Below are 26,847 nucleotides of genomic sequence, written 5' to 3'. Positions count from 1 at the left end.
ATGTGGACCAAACTTTCGCCACGTCCCGCAAAACCCCCTGCACCCTCCTGCGCCGCGGGCGGGGCCGCGGGCCGGTGCGGCCGCCCTGGAGACAGCGCGGAGGCTGCTCGGGGAGTGCCCGCTGGAGCCGCCCCGGACCGGCAGGTGCGCGGCCCGGAGCTCCTGGGAGATGGAGACGCGGGGAGACGCCGGGCACCTGCCCCCGATGTCCACGGCAGCCACACTGCGGGCGGAGCCTCGGTGCCCTCGGGCAGAGGATGGATAAAGAGGACGGAGACGTGTGGTGGTGAGAGAGAGAGGTCGGTGTCACTCAGCTGTCGAAGAGAAGGACATCTCGCCGTTTGCAGTGACGCGGACAGAACTAGAGGGATCGTGTTAAGTGAAATAAGTCACTCGGGAAAGAAAATGACCGTGTGACGTCATTCACAGGTGGAATTAAAGGAGCAAAGCAGATGAACATCTGTGAAGGGAAGGAAAGATGGAAACAGAGACGGAGGAAAAAGAGACTCTTAATCCGAGGAAACACACTGCGGGTCGCTGGAGGGGAGGGGAGGGGGGCGGGGTAACGGGGGATGGGCCTGAAGGAGGGCACGTGATGTCATGAGCACTGCTGTTCTCTCCAACTGGTGAATCCCTGAATTCCACCTCTGAAAGTATAATACACTACACTGTGAACCTAACTAGTTGGGTTTGAGTTAAATTAACTTAAAAAAAAAAAATCCCTTGTATCAGAGCACATGTCCTTCCGGGCTCTCTGTTCTGCTCCTTCAGCTGATGCCAGAACCACCCCCCATGGGTCTGGTTTGTTTAAGTAGGCATCAGGCCTCGTCCATGGCCCAGCCCAGGGCTAGAACTCACGACCCCGAGATCAGGACCGGAGGTGAGGTCAGGAGTCGGATGCTTAACCGATGGAGCCAGCTGGGGGCCCGAGAACCACACTGCTTTATCCTGTGTCTCTGTGACATTGTTTGAAATAGGAAAGTGCTGCGTCCCACTCTGTCATGCTTCTCCAATACTGACTTGCTGTCCGGGGTCATCCGTGGGACGGATATTAGGGTATTTTTTTTTTTCTATTTCTAAGAACTGCCACCATGATTTTGATAGTAGTGACATTGAAACTGAGGGTGGCTTCAGGAACTGCGGACATTTTCATAAGCTGAGGCTCCCGCCCCACGAGCCCAGGATGGCCTCCCAGAGCCTGGAGGGTCTCAGCGCACAAGTCTCGCGCTCCCTGGGTTCAGTCTAACTACTTTGTTCTCTGTGATGCTCCTGAGAAGGGAGTCACATCCTTAATTTCCTTCCTGAGGCTCATTGTCGGGACACAGGGAGGCTACTGAGCTCTGTAGGGTCGTTCTGTGTCCCTGAACGCTCCTGAATTCACACCTTAGTTCTAACAGGTTTTGGTGGAGGCTCTCAGGTTTCCTGTTTCTAGTGCCGCGTCTTCAGCAAATAGGGACAGTGTGACGTCCCCCTTCCAGGTGTGGAACCTTTGCTGTTTCCTGTCTGTTGACTACATTAGGACTTCCAGCGCTGAGAGGGGACCTCCTTGGCTTGTTCCTGCTCTTAGGGGAGACGATTTCAGGTTTTCACCCTTGAAGATGACATCAGCTGCGGGCCTTCCTACACGGCCTTTACACTGTTGATAGACATTTCCTCAAAACCCACTGTGCTTTTGATGTTGTATTTTGTCAAATGATTTTTCTGCAACTCTTGAGGGGATCGTATGCTTTTTGTCCTTTCTCTTGTTTCTTGTTTTTTTTTTTTAAGATTTTATTTATATATCTTGAGAGACTCGGAGAGAGAGGCAGAGACACAGGCAGAGGGAGAAGAGGGCTCCATGTAGGGAACTCGATGTGGGACTCGATCCCAGGACTCCAGGATCACGCCCTGGGCCAAAGGCGGGCGCTAAACTGCTGAGCCACCCGGGCCACCCCATGTCCTTTCTCTGGTTAATGTGATGGATCGTGCTGACTGATGGCCAGAGGGGCCGCGGGGGGCAGGTGGGCAACATGGATGAACAACAGTAAAAGCTACAAGCGTCTGGTTCTAAATAAAAAAATCCCAGAAATTTAGAAAGTACAGCCTGGCGATAGAGTCAGTACTGTTGTAACAACTTTGTACAGGGACAGACGGTGACACCGCTTCTCGTGGGGAGAGCTGAATGAGGCATACAATTGTCAAGTCACTAGTTGTAGCCCTGAAACTACTGTCACATTGTGTGTACTTCAATAAATATCAAGGAAAAGGGGTTTCTGGTAGGACTCCTGGTGGGTCCGTGAAAGGCATTTACACGGTCATTACACACGAAGGCACCTCTGCAGAGGGGATCAAGATGCTCACGTGTCTTCATGTTAATTTTTAGAAGATTTACTTGAGAGAGGGTGCAGTGGGGGGGGCGGAGGGAGAGGGGGAACCTGGAGCCGACTCCTCACCCACCAGAGCCCGAGCCCCACGCGAGGCTCCACGCCACAACCTCGAGATCTTTTTTTTTTAACCTCGAGATCTTGACTTGAGCCAAACTCAAGAGTTGACGTGGAACCGACTGAACCACCCAGGAGCCCTTCAAATGTTCCTAACTGCAATCCCTGCTGTAAACCCTGGGGGGCAGGGGACATCTGTGGCCCCCAGTCTGCCTTGAAGGGTGGAATGCCTGCAGGGCCCGAGGATGGGAACTGAGGATGTGGGAGGTAGGGATCAGTCATCAGGTCTGGGTGAGGCCCAGGTGAGGACCACAGTCACCAGGTCAGGTGAGACCCATGATCCCATGTAGGGATCAGAGACACCAGGTCCAGCTGAGGCCCAGGTGGGGACCACAGTCACCAGGTCCAGGTGAGGCCCAGGTAGCGATCAGAGTCACCAGGTCCGGGTGAAGCCCAGTGGGGGACCACAGTCACCGGGTCCAGGTGAGGTCCAGGCAGGGACCAGAGTCACCAGTTCCAGGTGAGGTCCATCTGTGAACCACAGTATACTGGGTCCAGGTGAGGTCCAGGTGGGGACCACAGTCACCAGGTCCAGGTGAGGCCCAGGTGGGGACCACAATCACTGGGTACAGATGAGGCCCAGGTGGGGACCAGAGTCACCAGGTCCAAGTGAGGCCCAGGTGGGGCCCACAGTCACCAGGTCCAGGTGAGGCCCAGGCGGGGCACCACAGTCACCAGGTCCAGGTGAGAGCCAGGTGGAGACCAGAGTCACCAGGTCCAGGTGAGGCCCAGGTGGGGACCACAATCACTGGGTACAGATGAGGCCCAGGTGGAGACCAGAGTCACCAGGTCAGGTCAGGCCCAGGTGGGGATCGTCACTGATAGATAGAAGCAGGTGAGGCTGTCAGGCTGCGCCCACCGGGCAGACAGGCCCTTCCTCTGGTGCCCGGCCAATCTCAGAGGGTCGGCGCTCCCTCAGGATTCAGGGGAGGGAGGAGCCCTTCTGCTCCCTCCTGTCCCCATTTCCCTGCTCTGATGGGTCCCCACCACGGAGCCCTCTCTGTTGCAGGCACACCAAGCAGGGTCTCCTCAGGACCTGTTACTGTGGAAGGTCACCAACCACCAGGGCTTTCTGCAGTGAGTCCCCTGGACACCCCTCATCCATCTCAGGGAGGGTGGCATTTGCAGGAACACTTCTCTGGAGGCTGACCCCCCCCAGGTTGGGACCTCATCCCCTGGAGCCCTCTGAGGGCCATGTCTGCACTGGGCTGCAGCTGAGAGACCCCGGAGGCCGACCCGGGACGTGGGCAGGAAGGGAGCTGGGCCTGGGGGAGGCCCCTGGACACTCAGAGGAGGGGCCCCCACGCCTGTTTCGGGCAGGCCCAGGTGTCTGCCTCCTGCATCGGGGGGGGGTGGCGCGGGGGGGGGGTGTCCAGTCCCTTCAGCAGGGGATCCCGTGGGTGAGGAGCTCTGGGGCCGGGGCGTGCTCTCCATAGGGGGCTCTCACCCACACCCCCCAGCCAGGGCCCCCACAGTCCCGAAGGCTTCTGCGGGGCTGCAGCTAGATGCCGGGGACCAGGCCAGGGCTGGGGGGGGGGGCGCCGCAGAAGGAGGGCCCGACCAGCTTGGACAGGAGGAGGGAAGAGGAGGAGGGGGCTGCCCTGGGCGGGAACGAGGGAGGGGACAGCCCAGTGGCCTAGGTCGCAGGGGACGAGGATGCTGGGTCAACAGCCCCACGGGAACTTGATGGAGGCTGGAGACCCCAGGTGGGGCCCCCTCAGCCCTGCTCACGGCCCAGTGGCTGCTGGGATGGCTCAGGGGTGGTCGTGCTCAGGGGCTCCAACAGGACAGGAGGTGAAATGGGCCAGGGTGGCAGAGGGGACAGCAGAGAAGGGAGTCAGGGGACAGCAGGGGGAATGCCAGGGGGCAGGGGGAAGCCGGCTGGACGCTGGGCAGTCAGGCTCTGGGGAGGCGGAGGGACCTCAGCGGGACGGTCATGGGGCACCCAGGCCACACTGACAGCTCTCGGGCTGGTCCATCCAGGAGGGGGACAGGTCACCCCCTGGGGGCGCCGAGGGGTCCCCGCCCAGCCCACCACCAGCAAACACCCTTCTCAGACCCCCAGACGCCGCCCCTGCCCGCCCTCAGGCCGCTGGCAGCCCCTGCCCTCCCTTGAGGAGCCCTGCCCTCCCCAGGCCCCTGGGTGCAGACGGGGGGTGGTGGTGGCTATGGGGCCGGGGCCTCAGGCCTCTGCGTCTCTTGCCTTCCAGGGACAAGGAGCTGCCCGGCTCCAGCCCCCAAGAGGCCAAGGTGAGAGCCCGTCCTGGGCCCCGGGCAGGACGTGTGGGGGGCTGGGGCCAGCTGTCTGTACCCCATCCCCCAGGACATCCCCGGGCATCTCCCCAGTCCCCCGTCCCAGCGCTGCACGGGCTGCCGGGAACGCACCCCAGACCCGGAGCCGCGGTCCGCGGGGGGCCCTGTGCCTTCCTGGCTCCTCCGGGTCCTGCGGGGGACTGGACGGGCCGAGCGCCCACCTCCCGGGCTGGAGCCTCACCTGCGGGCCCCGCTTGTCCTCTTCCAGAAACTCCACCAGGAGACCCGGCGCGTGGACAAATGTATAAAAATGCTCAAGCGATGGGACCACTACCTCCCCAGCGAGAAGGTGGGGCGCTGGGTGCCCCCAAGGGCTCTCCGTCCTGACGGGGCTGGGGGGCCGCCCTCAGTGTCCTCCTGCCCCGTCCTCGGGGGAGCCCCCTGCCTGGGGAGAGTCTGCTGGGAGCCCGAGCCTCCCCAGGCCCCGGGACGGTGGTGGGGGAGCGTCAGGTCGGGGCTACGGTCCCTGCTCCTCGTGGGGGACGGGGCCCAGCTCCAGGGAGACCCAGCCTCTCCGCAGACACCCTGGAGCTGAAGCCGGAACCTTCTAGATGCCTCGCGCTCACTGGGCTCCAAGGGGCCGCCCTGGGCCCCTCTCACCAGCCCTGCCTTCCTCCCTGCAGCTGCGGCGCACCGCGCCGGGTCTACAAGGGGGTCCGCCCCAGGTGCGGGGACAGGTGTGGCTGCGATTGCTGAACGTCGACCAGGTTAAGGCCGGGAATGCCGGGAAATACCAGGTGGGGCCCGTCCACTCCCCGTGGACCCTCAGTCCCCTCACCACCAGGGCTGACCCCCTGTCCCCTCCCCACTCAGGGCTGACCCCTCATGTCCCCTCCCACCTGGGCTGACCCTCAGTCCCCTCCCCGCCCACGACAGCTGGGCACAGGCCCTCACGCAGGCCCCGCCGGCACGGTGGGCACTCCCGCCGTCCCCAGCCTCCCAGGGGAAGGAAGGAGGTTCCTGCAGGACACACTCCCATGGTGGCCCCTGGGCTCCCTGCCCAGGACGGCAGCTGCTGACAGGTCAGGGTCTGTGTCCCTGACGCCGGCTCCTCCTCCCGGGGTCTCCCCGCAGGAAATGAAGGAGGCGGCCCTGGTCTCCTCCCGGGACATCATGCAGATCGACCTGGACGTCAACCGCACATTCCGCAGTCACACCATGTTCTGGGACCGCTACGGGGTCAGGTGAGGCTGCTGGGCCAGTGGGGTTCAGGGGCCCAGGGGAGGCCCGGGGACTTCCGTGCAGGGGACACGGGGTCTCTGAGGCCGGGGGGAGCGATGACAGCAAACAACACACTGCCACATGGTAGGGTGCTAGGGATGACCCCCGTGCCCCCACCCCCGGGGTCTCAGGATGGGGCCTCTAGGGGTCACTGTCTGAGCTGAACCCCAAGGGGGTGAGGGGGGGCCCGTGAAGAGCAGGGGGCCGGGGTGGGAGTGTGGGGGGCAGTAAGGGGACCTGGGGGCCAGGGTGCATAGCTGCGGCTGGACCGGGACACATGGACCCAACGAGGGTCGGACCGGTCAGGGTGACACCCCCTCTCGGTGCTTTATGTATTTCTGAATTCTGTGCATTTTATTTTAGACAATTTGCAGTTGGTGAGCACACATAGTATGATGACCCCCAGATACTGCCCCCGGTCCAGGCAGGCTCTGCACTGAGCACACGGGGCCCCAGGGGCAGGGGTCACAGCAAACCCCAGACTGGGGTCGCCTTTATCTGTAGACGTCTCCGTGTGCACCTTAGAGAAGGGGGTGCCCTGTGTCTGCAGGCCCCCCCACGCCATCCCCCTACATCATCCCCCCACACCATCCCCCACACTCACACACCCCCCCACCCCTACACTATCGGTCCCGCCCCCCCCCACAAGGATGCGGTGCAGCTGCCCTCTGTGGGACATGCTCAGCCTCCCCGGCCACCTTGGGGTTCTCTGGACGGCCTGCTCCCGTCAGAAGCCCAGGTGTCCCGTAGAGTCCCCAGGGGCTGCGGGGAGGGGGGAAGGCAGGGAGCCCCCGACAGGGGGGTGCAGGTGGGTGGAGCAGAGGGTGCAGCTACCTCTGTGTGCAGCGGGTGGGGTGTGTGGGAGCCTGGGACCCCAGGGCTGACCTGCAGGGGCGCCAGGGGCAGGGCTGAGGAGCCACCAGGCAGGGGTGTGCTGGGCTTCCCAGGGGGCCGCTTGGACCGTCTCCCCATGAGAGCTCGGTGCTCCTCCCTGCAGGGAACCTGCTGCCCCGTGGGGCCCCTGCGGCCCTTAGAGCGTGGCCGGGTTAGGCTGACCTGTGACCCCCGGCCCAGGGGGAGCCGGCCTCCAGCAGCCCTGGCCCGGGGGCCGCGGAGCCGGGGTGCAGACTCAGGCCGCCGTGCCCGGGGCATCGGGTGGCTCCTGGCAGTGCTGAAGGGGCTGCACCCCATACCCCCCCCCCCGTGCTCAGATAGTGATCCCAGGAGTTCGCAGCCTGTATCCGGGTCACACCTGCATGATGTTCCCTGCTTTCCTCACGGTGGCTCAGACCTGGAGCCCCGAGATGCTCCGGGATGGGTGGGCCCGGGGTCCCCCCAACAGAGTCCAGCCCAGGGACACTTGGGAAGGCCTGGGGGTGCACTCAGGGCCACGGATGCCCCGGCTGCGTGGGCTCGGGGCAGGGGCCACATGGGGCTGGTGTTCCTGGGACACAGGGCCAGGCCAGGGCAGGGGAGGAGAGGCATCAGGGACTGCAAGGACCGGGACAGGGGGAGCGCTGGCTCCCAGGGGGCGTGTGGGGGGGTGCTGCTCCAGGGCTGGAGGGGGCGCTGGCGGTGCTGGGGGAGCCCGGAGCTGCACACCCCACGGCGGGAGCCGCACGGAGACATCGGACACCCCAGGGTGCACATAACCCCCGGTGCACTGCATGTGTGAGGTCGCCGCCTGTCCCTGTGCGCAGACCTGACCCCAGAGATTGGCCCCTGCGGAGGGGCCCTGAGGGCCGCGGGGCTGGTGTCGGCACCTCAGCGGCCTCACTGGGCGGGGGCTGACTGAGCAGAGCCCCCCGCTGTCCCCCCTCCTAGGCAGCGAGCCCTGTTTCAGGTGCTGTCTGCCTACTCCTTGTATGACACCGTGAGTATCCCTGCCCCCGCCTCCTGCCCCGCGGGCGGCCTTGTCCTGAGTGCTGGTGACCAGTGGGACTCACAGTTAGGGCCCCAGCTCCACGGCCCCGAGATGCCGGGGAGGGTCTCTCTCCTCCGGGACGGGCAGGGGGCTGGGTGCAGACCTCCCAGGGGAGGCAGGGCCTGCGTGCCCAAGGGCTGGGACTGCCCAGGGCCCCCGCGTGCACCGCGGCCGTCCTAGAACTCGGATTTGGACCCTGATAGACGAGACTACTGATGAGAACCCGGGCGGGGAAGGCTCCCACTCCCCTGAAGGGCAGGAGGCCCAGGCGCCCAGGAGGCCGCCCCCTTCCATGGGGCATTCCAGAAGGGTCCCCGAGGACCCCAGCTCACATGCTCCCTGGCCCCGTGGGGTGTCCTGGCCCAGCTCCCCTCGTGGGACCTCCCAGGGGCCACAGTCAGGCTCCCGACCTGCCCTCAGGGTGGGTCTCCAGACCTGGGGGGTCCCCTGCAGCTCACGGAGGCCCCTCCTCCTGGTCTGAGGATGGGGGCCCTGGCACGGCGGCCGCAGGGCTCTGTAGCGGGGCCCGGGGTGCTGGCGCCCGAGCTGGTCCGGGTGGCCCTCACCTGCCCCCCACCCTCTGGGAGCCCTCTCCGGGATCCGGGAGCCCGGGCTGTGATGGAGCAGGGGGAGCCTGTCGCCCGCGGGGAGGGCTCAGAGGGGGCTTCGGGGCGCACGCCCTTCGTGGGGCTCTGGCTCTTGCAGGAGGTGGGCTATTGCCAGGGCATGAGCGAGATCGCGGCCATCCTCATGTTCCTGCCCGAGGAGGACGCCTTCTGGGCGCTGGCCCAGCTGATGACCGACAGGCACGCCATGCACGGTAGGGGCCCGCCGGGCCACCGGGTGGGAGGGGAGCTCAGGAGGGCCTCCCTGCAGGCTGCTGCACCGGGGGGCAGGCGGGAACCCCCCCAGCCCGCCCCCCCACGGGCAAGGGCCCCGCCTCCCCAATGGCCTTGGGGTCCCGGAGCCACGGCCGCCCGCCCCACCGTCTGCAGGCGGGGCTCACACTCCCGCTGCTCCCCCAGCCTCCCGCCCGGCTGCCTGCTTGCCCCCCAGGCCCCCCTGCCAGCCCATGGCCACACAGGGCCCAGGGGGCAGCGTCTCCCCCTCCCGGGGGCCCCCAGCCTCACTCCCAAGCCCCACAGAGGGCCGTGCACGCCCATCACCCTCCCTGTGGCCTGCACCAGCTGCCCCTCGGGGCTGGGGACCCGCCTGTCCCCACAGCGGCCCCTGCAGGAGAGAGGGTGCTGGGTCAGCCGGGTCTGGTCCTCAGCCCCCAGCCCACGCCCCGCGGGGTCTGTGAGGACGAGGGTCCCCGGGCCCCGCGCCCCCGGCCTGGGAGGCAGCCCTGCCCTCTGGGAAGAGCGGGTCCAGTCAGGGCTCCGAGGGTGGTGGGCACACGGGGGTCAGGGCGTGGGGGGAGGCCCCTGCCCCGACACCCCCCACCCACCTGGTACAGGAGGAGCCCCTGATTGTGGGGGCCTGGGGCCTTCTCAGGCTTCTTCGTCCCGGCCTTCCCGAAGCTCCTCAGGTTCCAGGCTCATCATGAGCGCATCCTCGAAAGAGCTCTCCCCGACCTGAAGAAGCACATGGCGAGTGGGAGCTCCTGAGGCTCCGGCCCCAGGGCCCGGGGCAGGCGGTGGGGGGCACGGCCCTCTGAGCTGCCCAGAGTCGGGGTCACAATCCTCCTCTGGGGCCCGGGGCGCCCTCGGGGCTGGGCGGGGCCGTGGGGAGCACGTCCACCTGGCTCCAGGTGCCGCGGCGTGGGGCCTGAGCACCTCCTGCCCTTCCACCAGGACGAGGAGCAGATGTGCACAGGAATCTACACCCCCAAGTGGTTTCTCCAATGCTTCCTCAGCCGGGTGAGGCCCCCCCGGGACCCCCAGTCCCGGACCTGCCCCCTGCCCCCAGGGAGTGCCCAGCTCAGCCCCACCCTACAGACGAGCCAGGCCTGACCCTGGGGCCCTGAGGCTGAGGCTCGCAGCCCAGCCCGTCCTGGAGAAGCCCAGAGGGTCCCTGGACGAGGTTCCGGGGGGCGGGCCGTCTCTGCCTCAGCTCCCCCGGGGGAGGCTGGGTCAGCCTGGGGTGTGGACGGGCCCTCGGCCCATTGGGCGGCCAACCTGGGGTCCTCTCGAGGCGTGGTGTCGTCAAGTGTGGGCAGAGTCTGTGCCCCCAGGGGTGCAGGAGGTGCTGGCCGGGGTCGGAACCCGGAGCGGCCGGGAGCCCTGATCTCCCTGGGAGGAGGGCACGCACGGGGGGGCTGTGGGGCCTCGTCGGAGGCAGCCGGGGGGCAGATGGCAGGCCTAGCCTGGCCCCAGCCAAGCCCCCCCGGGGCCCTGCTCAGGCCGCTCCTCCCACCCCGCTGTCCCCTAGACCCCCTTCCACTCACTCTGAAGCTGTGGGATGCCTACGTACTCGATGGGGAGAGGGTGCTCACGGCCATGGCCTACACCATCCTCAAGGTGCACAGGAGTAAGTGAGCCCCTGGGAGTCCAGGTGTGCCAGGGGCGGGGGGCAGGGGCAGTGACCCTGTGCTCTGAGCAGCACCCAGACCTGGGGCCGGGGGATGGCGGGGCAGGCGGGTGCAGCGGGGCTGCCTGAGAGGAGCAGCGGGCAGGGGCCACCCCGGCCAGCGCACTGCCCACGGCGCTCCTGGGCACAGCGGGGCCCCAGGGCGGGGCCCTCTGGGTCTGACTCTCGCCCACCGCCCAGAGTGCCTCCTGAAGCTGCCCCTGGAAGGGCTCCGGGAGTTCCTCCAGGACTCTCTGGCCCAGCCCTGGGCCCTGGAGGACGAGGCGGTGCTCAGACACCTTCTGGCCTCCATGACCCAGCTCCGGAGGATGCGGTGCGACCTGCCCCCCCCCTCAGGTGGGCTCAGGGCCTTGGCCCCTCCCGACTCGGCCTGTTGGGGCCGCCCACAGGGGACAGAGCCCCTGGGGCCACCATCCTCATCTCTGGGGCTCTCCTCTTCTGCTCCAGCCTTGGGGACCTCAGGCTAGGGCTGGGCGGGCGGGCACCCACTGCAGGGCCTGGGCACCAGTAGTGTTGGGGGGCTGAGCACAGGGCCAGGCCAGGGGGCCACGCGGGAGCCATGAGGACCCCGGGGATGTACCACTGGGAACACACAGCCTGCTGGAGACGCTGACCCCATCTGCCTCTTTCCAGCGGGACCTGAGGAGTTCCCCACGTGGCCCCTGGGCCTGGAGCGAGTGTCCCTGGCACCCGGGCCTCTCCTCCCTTCTCCGGCCTCTGAGCCACCACCCAGGGTGGAGGAGCAGGCCTCCCCAGGCCCAGCCACCCAACCTGAGCCGCCCGGACCCCCTCCCAGCCAGGCCATCGTCCAACTTCTCCCCCAGCGATGGAACTCCCTCCCCATCCTCCCAGTGCAACAAGATGGTGCAGGCAGGCGGCCCCCGGACATGGTGGGCTTGAAGACAAAAAACGGGGTCCCCTTCCCTTCAGCACCTGCCTGGGCCACCCCAGAGGCCCCGTGACAGACCAGGCCCTGGAGCCCCCCCTGGGACTCCTATCACGGGGTCCCCCCAGCCCCCGAGGGACGACGCTGTCAGGCCCAGGACACCCTTCCTGCCCCGTGGCCACTGCAGCTCGTGCCCCTCGCTGGGCAGTGACGGGCACAGCCAGGGCAGAGCCAGGGCGGCGCTGAGCCCGCTGCCCCGAGGCCCCGCACAGGCCCGAGACCCTCGGCCCTCCGCGTCCATGGGGCAGCTCGATGCTCGCGGGCCTCGGGGGCAGAGCGTGGCGGTGAGTGCGGGGGCCCGGGGGCTCTGGCCCGCCGTCACCGTGCCCTGCCTCGTCTCGCTGTCCCTCCTGGAGGGCGGCACCCCCCACACAGGACACCAGCCCCTGACCCAGAGGGACCTGGGCTGGCCTGGCCCCGGGCCCTGTGGGGGCAGGGGCGACTCGAGCCCCCCCCAGGCCCAGCACTAATGGGATCCAGCGCCCCGGGGCCCTGGCCAGGCCTGCGTTCTGGCCCCGGGCTGAGCGAGCCCTCTCACAGCCGGATGTGGCCTCCTGGGCCCTGGGCGTGCCCCACAGATCCAGGTCGCTGACCTAGGGCAGTCCTGGGGATCCCGGGACACCCCAGGGCAGGCCAACAGGGGCAGGCCCGTGGGCCCCACCCGCACCCACACCAGGAGGCAGGCTCCTCCACGTGCTGGGGCTCCAGCAGTCACCCAGTCCCAGGGGGCCTGAGGCCGGGGTCCAGCTGCCCTGCAGGGACCCAGCACAGGAGCCCATGAGCCGCAGGTCCAGGTCAGCCCTGCTGTCCTCAGAACCGCCTCTCAACGCCCCAACCTAAGGACACACACCCCCACCCAGAGTCTGCACAGGCTCCCAGGTGGGGGACTCCAGCACCTGCACCCCCATGGGATTTCCGCTTTCCTCTAAGGACAGGAAGGTCTCCCTCCCCAGGGGAGGGCGCGCACCCTCGGCTCTGAGCCCGTTTGCTGTTGAAAGTTCAATAAAGTGTTGTGTGAAAATGCATGGCCGGCTCATTTCTGCATCTCCCGGAGCTCTGTGCACGGGGCGTGGAGAGACCCCCAGAGAGAAGGAGGGGGGACCACCCAGGCCCCGACCAGCCCCTGCAGGGGTGCCGCCAGGCACACACAGCTGATGTCCCCACGTGCCCTCCAGGGGCGGCCAGACACCAGGGTCAGGACCCCACAGACTCTACTGTGACTCAGCCTGTGCCCCGGGGCCAGGATGGGCCTGGGAGAGAGTGACAGCCAGGGAGCCTCAGGTCACCAGGGTCTGTGCAAAGCACCCTGGGAGGTCTGTGCTCCCTCTGTCCAGGGGGCCTGGGCTGCCTGGGCTCCGGGGCACTTCCACCCCTTTCCACCCTGTGCCTGTGCGTCTGTGGCACAGAGGGCCCGTGGGGCGGTCAGCGTGGCCCTGGAGGGGACGTCAGGACAGCAGGCCCTTGCAGTTCATGCACTTGGGCCACCCTCACCGGGCGGGCTCAGTGTGCACACCTGGTGCTGCTGGATCTCTCGCACCAGAGTGTGGAGGGCACCCTGCACGCCCTAGAGAGTAGGGGCTGGGTGAGCATGGGGCTCAGCCTGGGAGCAGGCAGCGCTGGGGACCGAGGGACCCCAGCCCCGTCCCCACCCCGACTCCCACACACAGGCAGCCCCAGGGCTCCCCCCATGGGCAGCCGGCTCCTCAGGAGCTCCCCCCAGGGTGGCCCCGAGGTCTGGCTCCCCGCTGGAGAGGCGTCGGGGAGAAGAGAAGCAGCCGGTGCTCGGCGGGACCCACTGCCACCCATGGGAATGTGGCCGAGCCAAACCTTCCAGCTCAGCTGACCCTCCAGCAGGACGTCACGGCAGGAGGGAGCCCAGGGTCGGCCAGGAGAACCCAGCTAGCCGCCCAGCACCAGCACCAGAAATGATGGTGTTTCAACCACTTCGGCATCAGGATGACGTGACCCGAGGAGCAGATCGCTGCACAGAGACAGACACACACACACCCCAAACCCAACAAAAGTCGGATTCCCCCGATCGTTGTCAGACAGCAGCTGGATGGTTACAGACATGAAGCTGGGGTCCCTGGTAGGACACACGGAGGACACTCCAGACCACGGCTGCAGGGGCGCTGGAGGCCCGGGGATGTGCCTGTGGGTGCTGACGAGGAGCGCGGGGCGGCGGGAAGCATCCTACAGAGTGGGGCCCCTCCTAGGAAAAGACGCCGGGGCCCTGCGAAGGCTCCGGATGCTGACATCTGTCCTCTCTTTCAGCTTCTGGTTTTCCCTCTATTCTGTTCTTCCTCATTCTCCTTCAGCCTCCACCCTGCATCCGAGCCACTGACCACACGGGCTTCGTTACGATGTCAGGTCCTAAAAGGAGGCTGAGCTCTGGCTCCCGGGATCGGGAAGGATCATTGCCGAGGTTTGTGCTGATCCACCGAACTCGTGCCTTCGCAGCTCTTCTCTCCCTGCAGAACGAGGGGAACCACAGGCCTTACAGGGAAGGAAGCCCACTCCCACTCGGGCGGAATCGTCCCTCGTGGAGGACGTCATCGTCCCTCGTGGAGGACGTCATCTGGACCAAGGAGTGCAGCGAGGGCGTTCAAGAACAGGTCGCAGGTTAGACATAGTCCGCTTTGAGGTTTTTCCTGAAGCAAGCACTTACCTTCGATGTCATGCTTTATTAGTTCATCCATTTATTATTTGTTAAATATTTTATTTTTATGTCCTCTCTACACCTAACATGGAGTTCAAACTCACAATCCTGAGATCAAGATCCCCCGACCAGGCCAGCCAGGCACCCCAGTGCCATGTTTCTTATCTCTTTGCTGGCTCGCCTATCTCTGCATCCAACTGGGACATCGAGTCCATGACGGGGGAGCTTTAGCTACCTCTGAATCCTAGAACGTTCTCACTGCATCCCAATCCTAGAACGACCTTCGCCATTGAATAGCACTTTAAATCAATCGTCAGTCAAATGACTCCTGGTAAAGGAAATGGCCAACTTTTCATGTGTGTGGGCCCCGCTCCCTATTTATAGCAGCAATGTCCACAATAGCCACACTGTGGAAGGAGCCTCGGTGTCCATCGAAAGATGATGGATAGAGAAGCTGTGGTCTATGTGTACAGTGGAATATTCCTCATCCATTAGAAACGACAAATACCCACCATTTGCTTCGACGTGGATGGAACTGGAGGGTATTATGCTGAGTGAAATAAGTCAATCAGAGAAGAACAATCATCACATGGTGTCACTCATACAGGGAATATAATAGTGAAAAGGATTATAGGGAAGAGGAGGGGAACTGAGTAGGGAAAAATTAGAGGAAGACAAATCAGGAGAGACACCTAACTCTGGGAAACGAACAAAGGGTAGTGGAAGGGGAGGCAGGTGGGAAAGGGTGACTGGGAAACAGGCACTGAGTGGGGCACTGGCCGGGATGAGCACTGGGTGTTATATGCTGGCAAATTGAACTCCGGTAAAAATATACATAAAAAATGAAAATAAAAAGGGTGCAGATAAATAAAAATAGAAAATAATAAATAATTAAGAAAATCGATGAAACCAAAATTTAAAAGATTAACAAAATGTTCCATTGACAACATTTAGATACACTAAGAAAAAAAGAGAGATGATGCAAATAACTAAGAACAGAAATAAAAGTGGGGACATTACTACCAATCTTACATAAATAAAAAAGATTATAATAGAATAATATGAACAATTAATTATAAGCAAACAAATTAGGAAACCTAGATGAAATGAGAAAATTTCTGAAACTTATGAATTACCAAAACTAACATAAGAAGAAACAGAATTATTTCAACAGACCTATAACAAGTAGAGACTGAATCAGCAATCACAAGCCTCCCAGCAAAGTCTAGGAGCAAGTAGCTTTATTGGTGAATTTTACCAAATATTCTTAAAAATTAACACTAATCTTTCACAATCACCTAGAAAAAAATAGGAGATGAGGAAACAATTCCTAACTTGTTCTATTTGGCGAGCATTAGTCTAATGCCAGGAGCCAAAAACACCACAGAAAAGGAAACTATCGGTCAATATTCCTTATTAATGTAGAAATTAAAATCCTCAAAAAATAGTAACAAACCAAATTTTAAAGCATACTAAAAGGATTATACACTATAACCATGTGGTTTATCCCAGAAATGCAGGAGTGTTTCAAAATATGAAAATCAATGTTGTAATACACCACATTAATATAATTAAGCAAAACCCCCACACAATCATCTCAACTGACACAGCAAATTCATTTGACAAAATCCAACATCTTTCATGATTAAAACACTCACCAAACTAATTATAGAAGGGAATTTCCTCAATAAGATAAAAGGAATTCATGAAAAACCACAGCTAACATCATAATAGTGAAGGACTGATCCCCCTAAGATCGGGAATAAAACAAGAATGTCCACTTTCACCATTGCTATTCAACCTTGTATTGGTAGTTCTAGTCAGACCAATTAGGCAAGAGAAGGAAACAAAAAATACACAAACTGGAAAAGAAGTAGTAAATATTCATAGATAACATGATCTGATAAATTAAAAAATCCTAAGGAATACACAATAAAGAACTATTAGATCTATAAACGAATTCAGCGAAGTTGTAGGATGTAATACCAATACACAAAAATCAGTTTTTATTTCTAAACACTAGCAATTGAGAGAGAATAAGTAGTGAGTGCTTAATGGTAAAGGCTTTCCTTTTGCGCTGACAAAAATATTCATGATAGATACAGAGAGTGATAGTTGTACATTGTGAATATATTAAATGTCACTACCAACAACTTTATGTATGTAAAGGTCACCACAATTTAAAAAAATAACTCTGGTGCCTAGGTGACAATTGCAGACCAAATACATCAGAATCTCTGGGGGTTGGATCAGGTTTCATTATTTTCTAAAGTAACCCAGGTACTTCTTCTGTATAGCTAAGATTAACTACTTGTTTACATATAATAAAGAGAATTTAGTAAGTGGTTGATATAAATAGAAGATCCTTTGGGAATATGGCTGGCATAAAGTATTTTGCAATGCCAGGTACTTAAAACTATAATGTTTTGTTTAAGTTCGTTTTATTGCATAGCTTTACTTAAGAGCTTTATTGCATAGCTGTCATTAAAATGTGCAATTTTTAGCTTTATGAAGTTATTCCCTATTGCCCACTCTCTCAACCTGAGATCTGAGAGTTCAATTGTAGTCTTTAAATTTTGAGATGCCATTTTGATAATCTGAGAAAAAAAAGATCAGTACAGCAACAAAAGTTTTCTTTTATAATGAAACTTCCCAATACATCTCCAATCTGTAAAAAATAAAATAATCTTACCTCTGTTTCCTGTCTTCATGAACGCCCTCCATCTCCCTTCCAGCTATCATGTTTCTTCCTTTCTCCATTCACCAAAACTCTGAAGGAGTCCTACTGTCTCTAATTGTACTCCTCTATCCTCTCCCGAACCCACTCAAATCCCATTTTCAATCCCATCACTGCATCAAAACTGCTATCAAAGCCCCCAGTGATTTCCATTCTGCTCAGGACAGCAGTCAGTTGTCTTCCAGTTATTTAATCAGTCACACATGACAGAAGGATCGATTCTACCTCCTTCTTCCTTTGACATTTTTTGATGGCATATATCCTCCTGTTTTCCTTCTTAAGCTGCCCAATCATTCGCGGGTTTTTTCTTCACCTTCCCGATGCCTCAGACTCAGTCCTTGGACCCGCTCCACGTTCTAGGTACACTCCCCCCATCGGTGACCTCAGCCTGCCCCGCGGCGCCTCCGTGTCACCCGCACGCAGATGGCTCTCGGGTCTCTATCTCCGGCAGAGAATCCGCTAGGCTGCAGCAGGAGCGGAAGCCCACTCAGCCTCAGCGTTGAGATGGCTCGTAGGACGGTCATACCCAGGGGCACCCCCCAAAGTCTGTTTCCAGTCTTTCCTTCACGGCACATGGTGACCTCAGTGCTCAAGGTCCCAGTTCTGGAGTCATGTCCCACATCATCCTGCACACATTTCATCTATCAGGCGGCCCCCACGGGAGGTCACGGGAGACGCGGGGGGGGGCGACGGGAGGTCACGAGAGGTCACGGGAGACGCCAAGGAGGGTCGACGGGAGGTCGCGGGACACGCGGGGAGGGGGGGCTCCCTTGTGGCGGAGGGAGGCGACCAGCAGACTGTGGGCCGGAGAGAGGCTCAGCCGCGGTGGTTAGAGCTCGGGAGCGCCTGGCGTGAACTCGGGTCTCTAAGTCACCGCTTAGCCCGCACGTCTCTCACGCCGCCCACACGGAGACGGCCGCCCAGCGGAGCTCGCGCCACGGACGCTGCGGCCTAGAGGAGCCGCCCCGACTCCGCCCCCAGCCCGGCCCCGCCCCCGGCGGAAGTTCCCGGCGGGCCGCCCCCGCGGCTTCTGCGCCTGCGCGAAGATGGCGGAGGAGGGGACCGTCCGCGTGGTCCGCTGTGGCGGCAGCGAGCTCAACCTCCGGAGAGCCGAGTTCTCCGCGGATTCCAAGTACGGGGCCGCGGCCTCGGCCGCCGGGTGGAGGCGGGAGGGGGCAGAGGTCAGGCGCGTCGGGCTCGCGGACCCGCGGTCCCGGGCTCGGGGGGCGCGCGGGCGCCGGGGCCTGAGGCTGCGGCGGAGTGGAAGCTCCGCGCTGTGACCCCGACGCTGGGCGCGCCTCTGCCCGGGGCCGCTCGCCCGCGGGTGGGTGCAGGCCCGGGGGACCCCGCGCCCCCGAGTCGGCGCGGCGGGGGGGCGGGTGTGCGCACGGCCCCACGGCACCTGGGGAGGGGTGGGCGCGGGGTCCCGGCAGGACCTCGGGAGGGGCGGGCGCAGGGTCCCCGCGGCACTTGGGGAGGAGATGCTCCAGGGTCCCGCAGCACCTCGGGGCGGGGGGGAGGGCGCGGGGTCCTGGTAGGACCTCGGGAGGGGCGGGCGCAGGGTCCCCGCGGCACCTGGGGAGGAGATGCTCCAGGGTCCCGCAGCACCTCGGGGCGGGGGGGAGGGCGCGGGGTCCTGGTAGGACCTCGGGAGGGGCGGGCGCAGGGTCCCCGCGGCACCTCGGGGAAAGTATTTTGGCAACCTTTGGCAGCTTTGCGTGATGAATCGGGGTGTTCGTTTCTGTGCGGGATAACAACATATATAAACCCTGGTCCCTTTTCTCAGGAGTTCGGTGTGATTGGAAACTAAGATGCTCGCTAGGTTTAAAACCTGGTTCTTCCGTCGTGTGATCTTTGCAAGTTCTTAATCTTCTCTTCAGTTGCTTTTCCCGTAAAACAGGAATATTTTGTAATCCATCTCCTAGGGTTGTTGAGATTGCTTAAATGCTGTCAGGCGTAGAAAGCAAGTAAACAGCCTGGCAGTTAATGGCTTAGTGTTCGTCAGTTGTCATCTTCCTTGTTGCTCCCTTGTCAGCATCATGTAGAAGTGATACCTTGTAGGAAGAGGTTTCAAATTTAAGGCCGGTGACCCTTAGTAAAAACACCTTCTGTCTTGGAAGAGTCAAGATAATAGCTTAGGAAAGTTCATATCCCTCACAAAATCTTGCTTGTGGCCGTATGATACTTGTTGAACGCAGGCGAGACTGAAGGAGCTTTCAGGAGCGTTCATAAACTGCCCTAAGAGTAAATCCTTGATCCTTCCATGAAAGAGGGTTTTGTTGATATTTATCTTCTACATCAGGAAGAAATGGAGACTTAAAGGGTGCCAAAGTGCCGCCACTCTGGGCCTAGATCTAGGTATCCACTCTCTTTTTCCCCCGTGTACTGTCTCTCCATTTTACTGTAACGACACGCAGTATTTTCTTTGCTAAGTCTTACAATTTGTTTTCAAGTATTTGTCAACTATGTATTATTTATGACAAGTTGATACGACAGAAATTAAGATAACTTTAATATAGATCCTACCTTCAAGACCTTACAGTCTTGATGATGAAAAGAAAATAATTTGAAACGTGTTTCATAGTGTGGTACTTTGGAAGTTCCTAAGTAGGAGAGAGCACTTCAGACTGAGGGTGGGCGGTTCCCAAGGAAGTGATATTTAGGCTAGGCCTTAGCAGGTGAGTGGTATCCTGACTAGGGGATATGGACAGGGGGCGTTGCAGATAGCGGGCACGGGCAAAAGGAGTAGAAGCCTGAGGATACTGGACAGACTATGGTCCAGTTAGCTAGTACGAATGGTGGATGAAGAGAGCTCGTGACGGAAGAGGAACATGAAGCCGGCTCTTGATCGTTTGGTCCAAAGAGTGTATATTTTTATTCAATAGGTGGAGAACGATGGGAGGTACATGATTGTGTTTCTTCAAGAAAAATTAATCCGAAACCCATTTATAAAACTGTGTAATAAGTGGTGGAGAGCAGCAAGATCAGAGGTGGGTTGGCTTAGCATACTAGAGGTACAGTGTTGGCGTGGAAGGGAGAGTGATGTTGAGGTTTCCCTTCACTATAGGATCTTGGAAGAGTAACAGGAGTTTGCCCCACCAGTGATATTGGGGGAGGATATCCAGGCAAAGTGTGCAGCTTTAAATTGCTGGGGTGATGTGAGGGATAAGGAGTATCACGTGTGTACGGTCAGTACAGCATAAGTCTAGGGGAGAAGAGTCTGGAAGAGTATACACCAGGGCTTAAAAGGCTAATGCAGGCATCCAAGCAAGACATTACTTTGGCCTGAGCTAAGATAATATTAAAGATGAAAGGGATGCCTGACACCTGGGTGGCTCAGCGGTTGAGCATCTGCCTTCAGTTCAGAGTGTGACCCCAGTGTCCTGGGATCGAGTCCCGCATCGAGCTCCCTGCAGGGAGCCTGCTTCTCCCTCTGCCTGTGTCTCTGCCTCTCTGTCTCATGAATAAAATCTTTTAAAAAAATATTGAAGATGAAAAGACCATTTTGGAGTGATGTAGCAATTAGGATTATTGAGAAGATGATGAGTTCATCTGGGGGGCTGTTGAGTTTAAGGGTTAGGGAAATGACCAGTTGGACAAGCAAGGATTAGGTAGAAATTCAGTACTGAAGTTTGGGGAATTTGGTGAAGATTTAGCTATGTTTTTGTTGTTCGGTTTTTGTTATCTATGTAGAATGTAGCAATTAAAATCAGTTCTCTAGCAAATTAATAGGGTTTTAGTGAACTTATCAAGGAGTTGAGGATTATCAACAAGCGTTGGTTAGTTAATACAGAAAGAAATAAGGTAATTTTGTATTTTGCTTCAGGGAGCTTATCAAGAAATCTGAAACAGTAAATAAAACCATAGAATTGTGGCATATGCAAGACATTCTCCTGGTCACTGGGTGCTCTTGGAATTAGGACACAAAGACGTGTGCAGGGGGTGTTCTGAGAGGCAAGCCGAGCGCTGGGTGTCCATGACAGTAGGTGACATTCCTGTGTCTGGTATCACGGACTCCAGGTCCAGCACTGTCTGTATTACATCCTGTTACTTCCCACATTTACAGGATGCTCTGCATTAGGTTGCTAGGGCATAAAAGATTTTAAAAGAAGTCATTTTTGCCATTTGCATTCCTGAATTCTCACAAAGCTAATGTCCTTCTCTAGATATTTTTCTTTTGCAGGCCATTCTGTGTACTGCTGCTGTAATAATTTTCCTTGTGTTACTGTCATAATATTATTATTCTCACCCTTAGTCTTGCTCAGAACCCTGTAATAATCTTTTGTTGCCGTCCTTAAATACTGCTCTTTTGTTTGGCTTACAAGGCCTTCCGTGATCTAGCTTGAGTCTGCTCATCCAGTGTGTTTCCTGACATAACCCACTGTACACACTTCGCTTGTTAGAAAGGTACATTTCCAATTTCTTGTTAGTTGTATCCCAGCTTTTGCTTATGTTGCTATTTTTCCTTCCCAGCTCTTAAATTATGCATCCTTCAGAGCCTCATTTAAGTCCTGACTCCTGCTTTAAAGCATCCCTAACTTCTTGCTTCTCCACTTCATCAACAAAGATGAGTTGAGTCCTATGTGACAAGCATTGTGGTAGGTGCTTACATGCATTTCTGTCTACAAGGTTAGGTATTATTATCCCAATTGTATGGAAATATTTACTGAGTGTATACTGTGTGTATTAAGGGTGCATTTGCATGTGTTGTTTCATTTTATCCTCATAGTCACCCTGTGAGAAATCTTAGAGTGGAGAACAGTGACATTTTAGAGAAGTTAATTCTCCCAATATTATTCAGCCCATTTGTGGTAAAGCTGGCGTTTGAACCTATTTGTGTTTGACTAGTTAAAAAATGCGTCGTTCCCTACCATACGATACTTTTGTTACTGGATTTATAATAAGTACAGGCACCCTTACTCCCCTGAAAGAGCTCACAGTCTGGTAGGGGAAGTCTTCCAAGGATGTCATGTGGTAAGTGCTGTGATAGAGCTAAGCCTGCCATCTTGTAGAAGCATTCAGAGTGGTGCTGATGTGGAGTGAGAAAATGTGAGGCTTCACCTGAGCTGAATTTGTCTTAAGGAATTAATTATAAAGTGTTCTGGGTAGACCACAAAATATACCAAAGCCTGGAGAGAGCATTTTCCTTTGGGAGCTTGCATTCAAATTTAAAGCCATTCTCTGCCAGGGAGCAAAGAGAGAGAGGACATTCCTTTCCTCTGGGGAAGCCTATCAGTTTGGAGTTTTCTTGGCACATGGTACCCTCTCCCCCACCACCATCTCAGGGGACCTGGTAGTATTAATGGAGTGTGTCTGTGGGGAGTGCAAGGATATTGGAGTTGTGAACCACTTTACTAGAGCACGCTTTTCAAGTGAAAAAGTGGTTCCAAGTACACCAGGTCAAATCACCAAAGGCCTTAGGAGTTTAGATCACATCCTAGAGACAAGTAGGAAAACACTGACAAATTGTAATTTAATTTTACCTTTAAGGAAGTAATGTGGTCAAATTTGCAAAATTAATCTGGTTTGAGTGGGAAAGGTGAATTGAAGGGCCACACCTGGAAACTGTAGGAAGCCCTTAAGAGTGGTCTAGCCTGGAGATGTTAAAACTCTGAATTAAGGTACTCATGGGAATGAAGAGGCTCCGGCTAGAGCGGTGATCATATACCTCAGATGTTTTGTTGCTTGAACTTCCTTAACCTATTAGTTAAACAACCATTTTATGACTGTCTCCTGGCTACAGCACTTACGGAATGCATCCTGATTTCAGAGAGGTGAAAAAGCAAGTGTCTTGGAACTGATAAAATAGGATAATAGTGACCCTAGTCAGCATCAGAAGATTTATTCTTATTCTGTAATAATTTTTTTGTTGGCTCATTTTATCCATTCAGTTTACCAAATCTTTGAGGACCCGATGGATTCTGTTCAACAAACTAGATTGGACATTGGGAATCAAAGATAAATTAAGGCCTTTGCCCTATCAGAGCTTATGGGCAGATAAGGAAGGTAGATATTTATGTAAACAAGTAATTTCAACACAACATAAAAAGTACTAGGATCAAGTCATGTACAGGGCGCTTTGGGAACACAGAGAGGTCTAGCCTAGGAATTCTGGGTCTGTACCTTCTCTTTTTTTTTTTTTTTTTTTTTTAAATTTTTGTTGATTTTATGATAGTCACAGAGAGAGAGAGAGAGACAGAGAGGCAGAAGCAAGCTCCATGCACCGGGAGCCCGACGTGGGAATCGATCCCGGGTCTCCAGGATCGCGCCCTGGGCCAAAGGCAGGCGCCAAACCGCTGCGCCACCCAGGGATCCCGGGTCTGTACCTTCTATAGCGGGGTGGTGTCCCTGGTGAACCGTGGAGAGTGGGGGATATGGAAAGATGCTGTCAGAGTAATGGTGTATATAGTAAGTGAATACGTAGCACACGATTTTTAATATATAATTTTTGAAACTGATGCTTTGAAAGAAACCTCTATTGCAAGAAAAAAATAACTTTCATGATATTCTGTAGATAGCTTAATCTCTTTTTACAGTCCATGAAAAAATCTTTTTTTTTCTTATTTCCAGGTATATTTTCTATGTCTCTGGAGACTTTGTTAAAGTTCATAGCACGGCTACAGAAGAATGTGTACATGTATTGCAAGGGCACAGAAATCTGGTGACTGGAATCCAACTCAACCCCAACAATCATCTACAGGTGTCAAACGATTTATAATTGAATATTTTAATATTGGCTTTGTTGTTGCCGGAAGATTGTAAATTGATTTGGGCCGGGAAACTTTCCAGGTTAGACTTAAAAAAATGCAGGTATCCCTTCCTTTTCAGAAGTTTGCATTATGCCACTTGGTTTTTACAATGAAAGGAAAAAGCAAAAATAACATTCAATATTTGTTTTGCAACAAGGTGTTATAGAGGCAGCATGCACCCCTTCCAGCTAGAGTGACGCTACCAGTCTCCTTCCCCAGGAGCCGCACTCAGCATCTTAGCACCAAGCCACCATAGTTTAAACTGTGTCTGTGAGCATCTGTACTTTATCTCGGTGTGTGTTTCATATATTCCATTAGCAAGATGAGTCCTGAGGTACCAGAAAAGCCTAAGAGAGGTTATTTTCAGGATCTGGGAACACTCAAGATTTTTCCATACAAATGAATGGTAATTGCTTCTTTGTTCTACACTATTTCCACTACAAAGGGTTTTATAGTAATACTTCCACTTAGCATGGGAAACCTGTATATTGATTTTCTGATTCAGGGTATTTTTACCCATTTTTAGTTACTAAAATAGGGTCACAGCCTAGAACTACATTGTCCCGCTTACTGTGTTCTGTGAACCGTTTTTTTCCCAAGGATGCTAATTGGATGTTGCATGAAAGAAGACATTCCTGGCTATATGAGTTCCTGAAATTCAGGGCTAGATACAGATGAATTCTTGGGTTGTAAATCTTCTCATGTCCTTTTTATAAGCCTTGTGAATATCTGAAAAGACTGTATATGGTTTGTTGTTTCTCAAGCTTATATGCCCTTGAGCCCTTTGCTTTCTGGAACATGTGTTCGAAAACGTTGACTAAAAGAGATTGATGTAAAAAAAAAAGAGAGAGAGAGATTGATGTTGTAGACTTGTTGCTTTACAGATGAGGCTCGTTAACGCCAATGCAGATGTTAGGCCATCTTCAGACCAGTGCCGGTCAAGAAGGGCTTCTTAACTCAATGAATGGACCAGTTAATTTCAGGACAGACTTTGGGGTCCAGTTTAATCCAGACCTCTCGGTCACCCCATAAAGCAGCTCTTGCTTCTCAGAATTCAAAATAATGAAATGTCACTTTAATTCTGTTCTTACACTTCAGCAGTCGCTAAAGAGATCTCAGAAACAGTTTACTCTTGCTCTTGTTTTTGATCGGGTTCTGTTTTTCTGGATTAGTCACAGCCAGCTTAGAAGTTATTGCTTGATGCAAGAATAGATTTGCATTGCCATTTACTGCTCCTATGAGTAACAGTAAATGGCAAAGTAAACAGTAAAGGAAGGAGGGCATAAAGTGATAGGGATCTTTTCTTTCCAAATTAAATGAGCTACTGTGAAAATCAAAGTTAAGTAGCTTTTCTGCAGGGTGCAAGCACATATTTTTTTCCTTGCTGTCCTCTGGGGATTTGACAAAATAGCTTATTGTTATCTGTAGCATTTGAGTGTTTTTAAAGCAGAAATATCCTTTTGTTAAAATTGGAATTTGTGAAGTCTGTATTACTAAATTTTGTAGCAAAACAAACCAAAAAACATACATTGCATAAAAGATCTATTTCATGTTTCTTGAAAGTTAATAAAATTAGGGAACAATTTTATTGCCGGTTTGGTGGAGGTGATAGGGAATACAGATTCTCTGGACTTTGGAGTCCTGGGATTTGTGTTTTGACAGTCTAGGTTTGCCTCATTATATTTACTGATTCATGTTCATGATTTTTCCTTTATACGTAGTAATTGTGATGTATATTTTCTGCTTACTATGATTCTTTTACTTGAATCAATAATATCATTTTCTGTTCTCTGATTCCATGTCCTCATTGGCAGAAATCTTAAAATTACCACTTTCAGAAAACTTGAAATTCTTTACTAATGTTATAACCAAAGTATTTCTCACAGGAACAGCAACTAGTAATCTGTTGTGACCTTAGTAAACTCAAGTCCACTGGGACAAAAATAAAAAATAAAATAAAATAAAAAATAAAAATTAAAATTAAAAATAAAAATAAAAATAAAAATGCATGTTACTAAGGCCTCCTGGTGCTACCAAAGTGTGAGGCACAAACCAGTACCACAAATGGTTGGTTACCAGTTTGCAACTAGAAAACTGTAGAAATTGACCCAAAACTTTAGAGGACTTCAACATTGCTATAGCATCCAAGTGTGTAACTTCTATATTGTGTTTTACAAAAATATTGTTCATTAATGTGTTGGACATTTTTTTTTTTAAATAGGACATTCTCAGATCAATTGAGAAGCACTCCTTTAATACCCATCTAAGATGAAAGGAGTTCTGCTAATAATAGAGGATGGGCTCTGGGAGAAATATTACCAACCTCTTAAGTGCTTTTTATAGCTCAATAACTTACCATCTCCCTCTTGAACATAGAAGGTGGACTTTTGTCCTCCCTCATTTTAATTAAAACTTGAAGTTTCTTCAAAGAGCTGTGATTAGATTTTCTATTTTGCAAAAACAATGAGTAGATGACTCTGCCTCTTTAAGGCTGATAATTTAATGAACAGAAAATACCATCTGTATCAGTTATTCATTGCTATCTTAATGGAGTTTTATTTTGTAATAACTTTTGTACTATCTTTACCCTTTTAGTTGTATTCTTGTTCCTTTGATGGCACCATTAAACTGTGGGACTATATAGATGGCATTTTAATAAAGGTATGTGGATTGATCTTCCATTTGAAAAGGGATGGCAACATCATTTAATGACACACTGTTTTCTTCTATAAGGCCTAATCTTTAGATAGTCTTTCTAAATAAGTTATGAAAGTCACACACCATAAAAGAAAAGAAATTGTTTGAAATTTTAAACTTACAACAAAAAGATAAGCAATAAAATTGGAAGAAAATATTTACAAGAGTTAGTATCCCTAATATACAGAAAATTCCCAAAAACAATAAGAAAATACTAATAACCCAGTAGGAAGAAATTGGCATAAGGTAGGAATATGTAATTCCCAGAAAAAAATAACATAAAAAGGTGTTTAACCTCATTAATAAAGAAGTAACAGCATTTTTCCCTATCAGTTTGGCCAAATTGCAGACTGCAAAAACAATCTAGTGAGAGGTAAAGTATAGAGAAACAGATACTTTTGTATCAGAATACAAAAGAAAATGGAAAAATAACTTTTGCTCCAGCGATCTCACTTTTTGGAATCTCTTGCAGAAATAATGTGTGTGTCAATACACACATTGTATTGTCAATATTGTAATATCTACAGCATTGTTTATGGTAGAAAAATATTGAGTATAACCGTTAACATTTCATATTCAATAGATACTG

The 26,847-nt window shown here is 54.8% G+C and overlaps 2 protein-coding genes across 3 annotated transcripts in view; both read left to right on the top strand.

The window, feature by feature from the left end:
• Positions 1-2,891: 2,891 nt before the first annotated feature.
• LOC144305988 (USP6 N-terminal-like protein) lies at positions 2,892-10,525 on the top strand. Of its 2 annotated transcripts, XM_077885220.1 has the most exons (8): positions 2,892-3,557; positions 4,691-4,730; positions 5,002-5,082; positions 5,417-5,530; positions 5,868-5,977; positions 7,839-8,758; positions 9,735-9,800; positions 10,312-10,525. In XM_077885220.1, the coding sequence occupies exons 3-6, from the start codon at positions 5,044-5,046 to the stop codon at positions 8,116-8,118; spliced, it is 543 nt and encodes a 180-aa protein (XP_077741346.1). In that variant the 5' UTR covers positions 2,892-3,557; positions 4,691-4,730; positions 5,002-5,043; the 3' UTR covers positions 8,119-8,758; positions 9,735-9,800; positions 10,312-10,525. The 2 variants fall into 2 exon arrangements, with proteins under 2 accessions (XP_077741346.1, XP_077741347.1); XM_077885221.1 differs by lacking the exons at positions 2,892-3,557; positions 4,691-4,730; positions 5,002-5,082; positions 5,417-5,530; positions 5,868-5,977 and having other exon boundaries at positions 8,120-8,758; positions 9,436-9,800.
• Positions 10,526-17,789: 7,264 nt separating this feature from the next.
• Positions 17,790-26,847, top strand: part of WDR75 (WD repeat domain 75) — a 33,662-nt gene continuing 24,604 nt past the window's right edge. The window contains exons 1-3 of the mRNA XM_077885219.1: positions 17,790-17,944; positions 23,383-23,512; positions 26,157-26,222. Coding sequence (XP_077741345.1) covers positions 17,859-17,944; positions 23,383-23,512; positions 26,157-26,222 — 282 coding nt within the window. The 5' untranslated portion in view covers positions 17,790-17,858. The remainder of the gene's footprint in view (positions 17,945-23,382; positions 23,513-26,156; positions 26,223-26,847) is intronic.

Source organism: Canis aureus, chromosome 36 (assembly GCF_053574225.1).
Source record: "Canis aureus isolate CA01 chromosome 36, VMU_Caureus_v.1.0, whole genome shotgun sequence".
NCBI classification, from domain to species: domain Eukaryota; kingdom Metazoa; phylum Chordata; class Mammalia; order Carnivora; family Canidae; genus Canis; species Canis aureus.
The sequence above is the reverse complement of the archived record's forward strand: the minus strand, read 5'-3'. Positions and strand labels throughout refer to the sequence as shown.

Coding starts and splice junctions, on each gene's coding strand:
- LOC144305988 (XM_077885220.1), top strand. CDS start 5,044: ATGCTCAAGCGATGGGACCACTACCTCCCCAGCGAGAAG. Junction 5,083..5,416: donor ACTACCTCCCCAGCGAGAAG/GTGGGGCGCTGG, acceptor TCCTCCCTGCAG/CTGCGGCGCACCGCGCCGGG. Junction 5,531..5,867: donor GGAATGCCGGGAAATACCAG/GTGGGGCCCGTC, acceptor GTCTCCCCGCAG/GAAATGAAGGAGGCGGCCCT.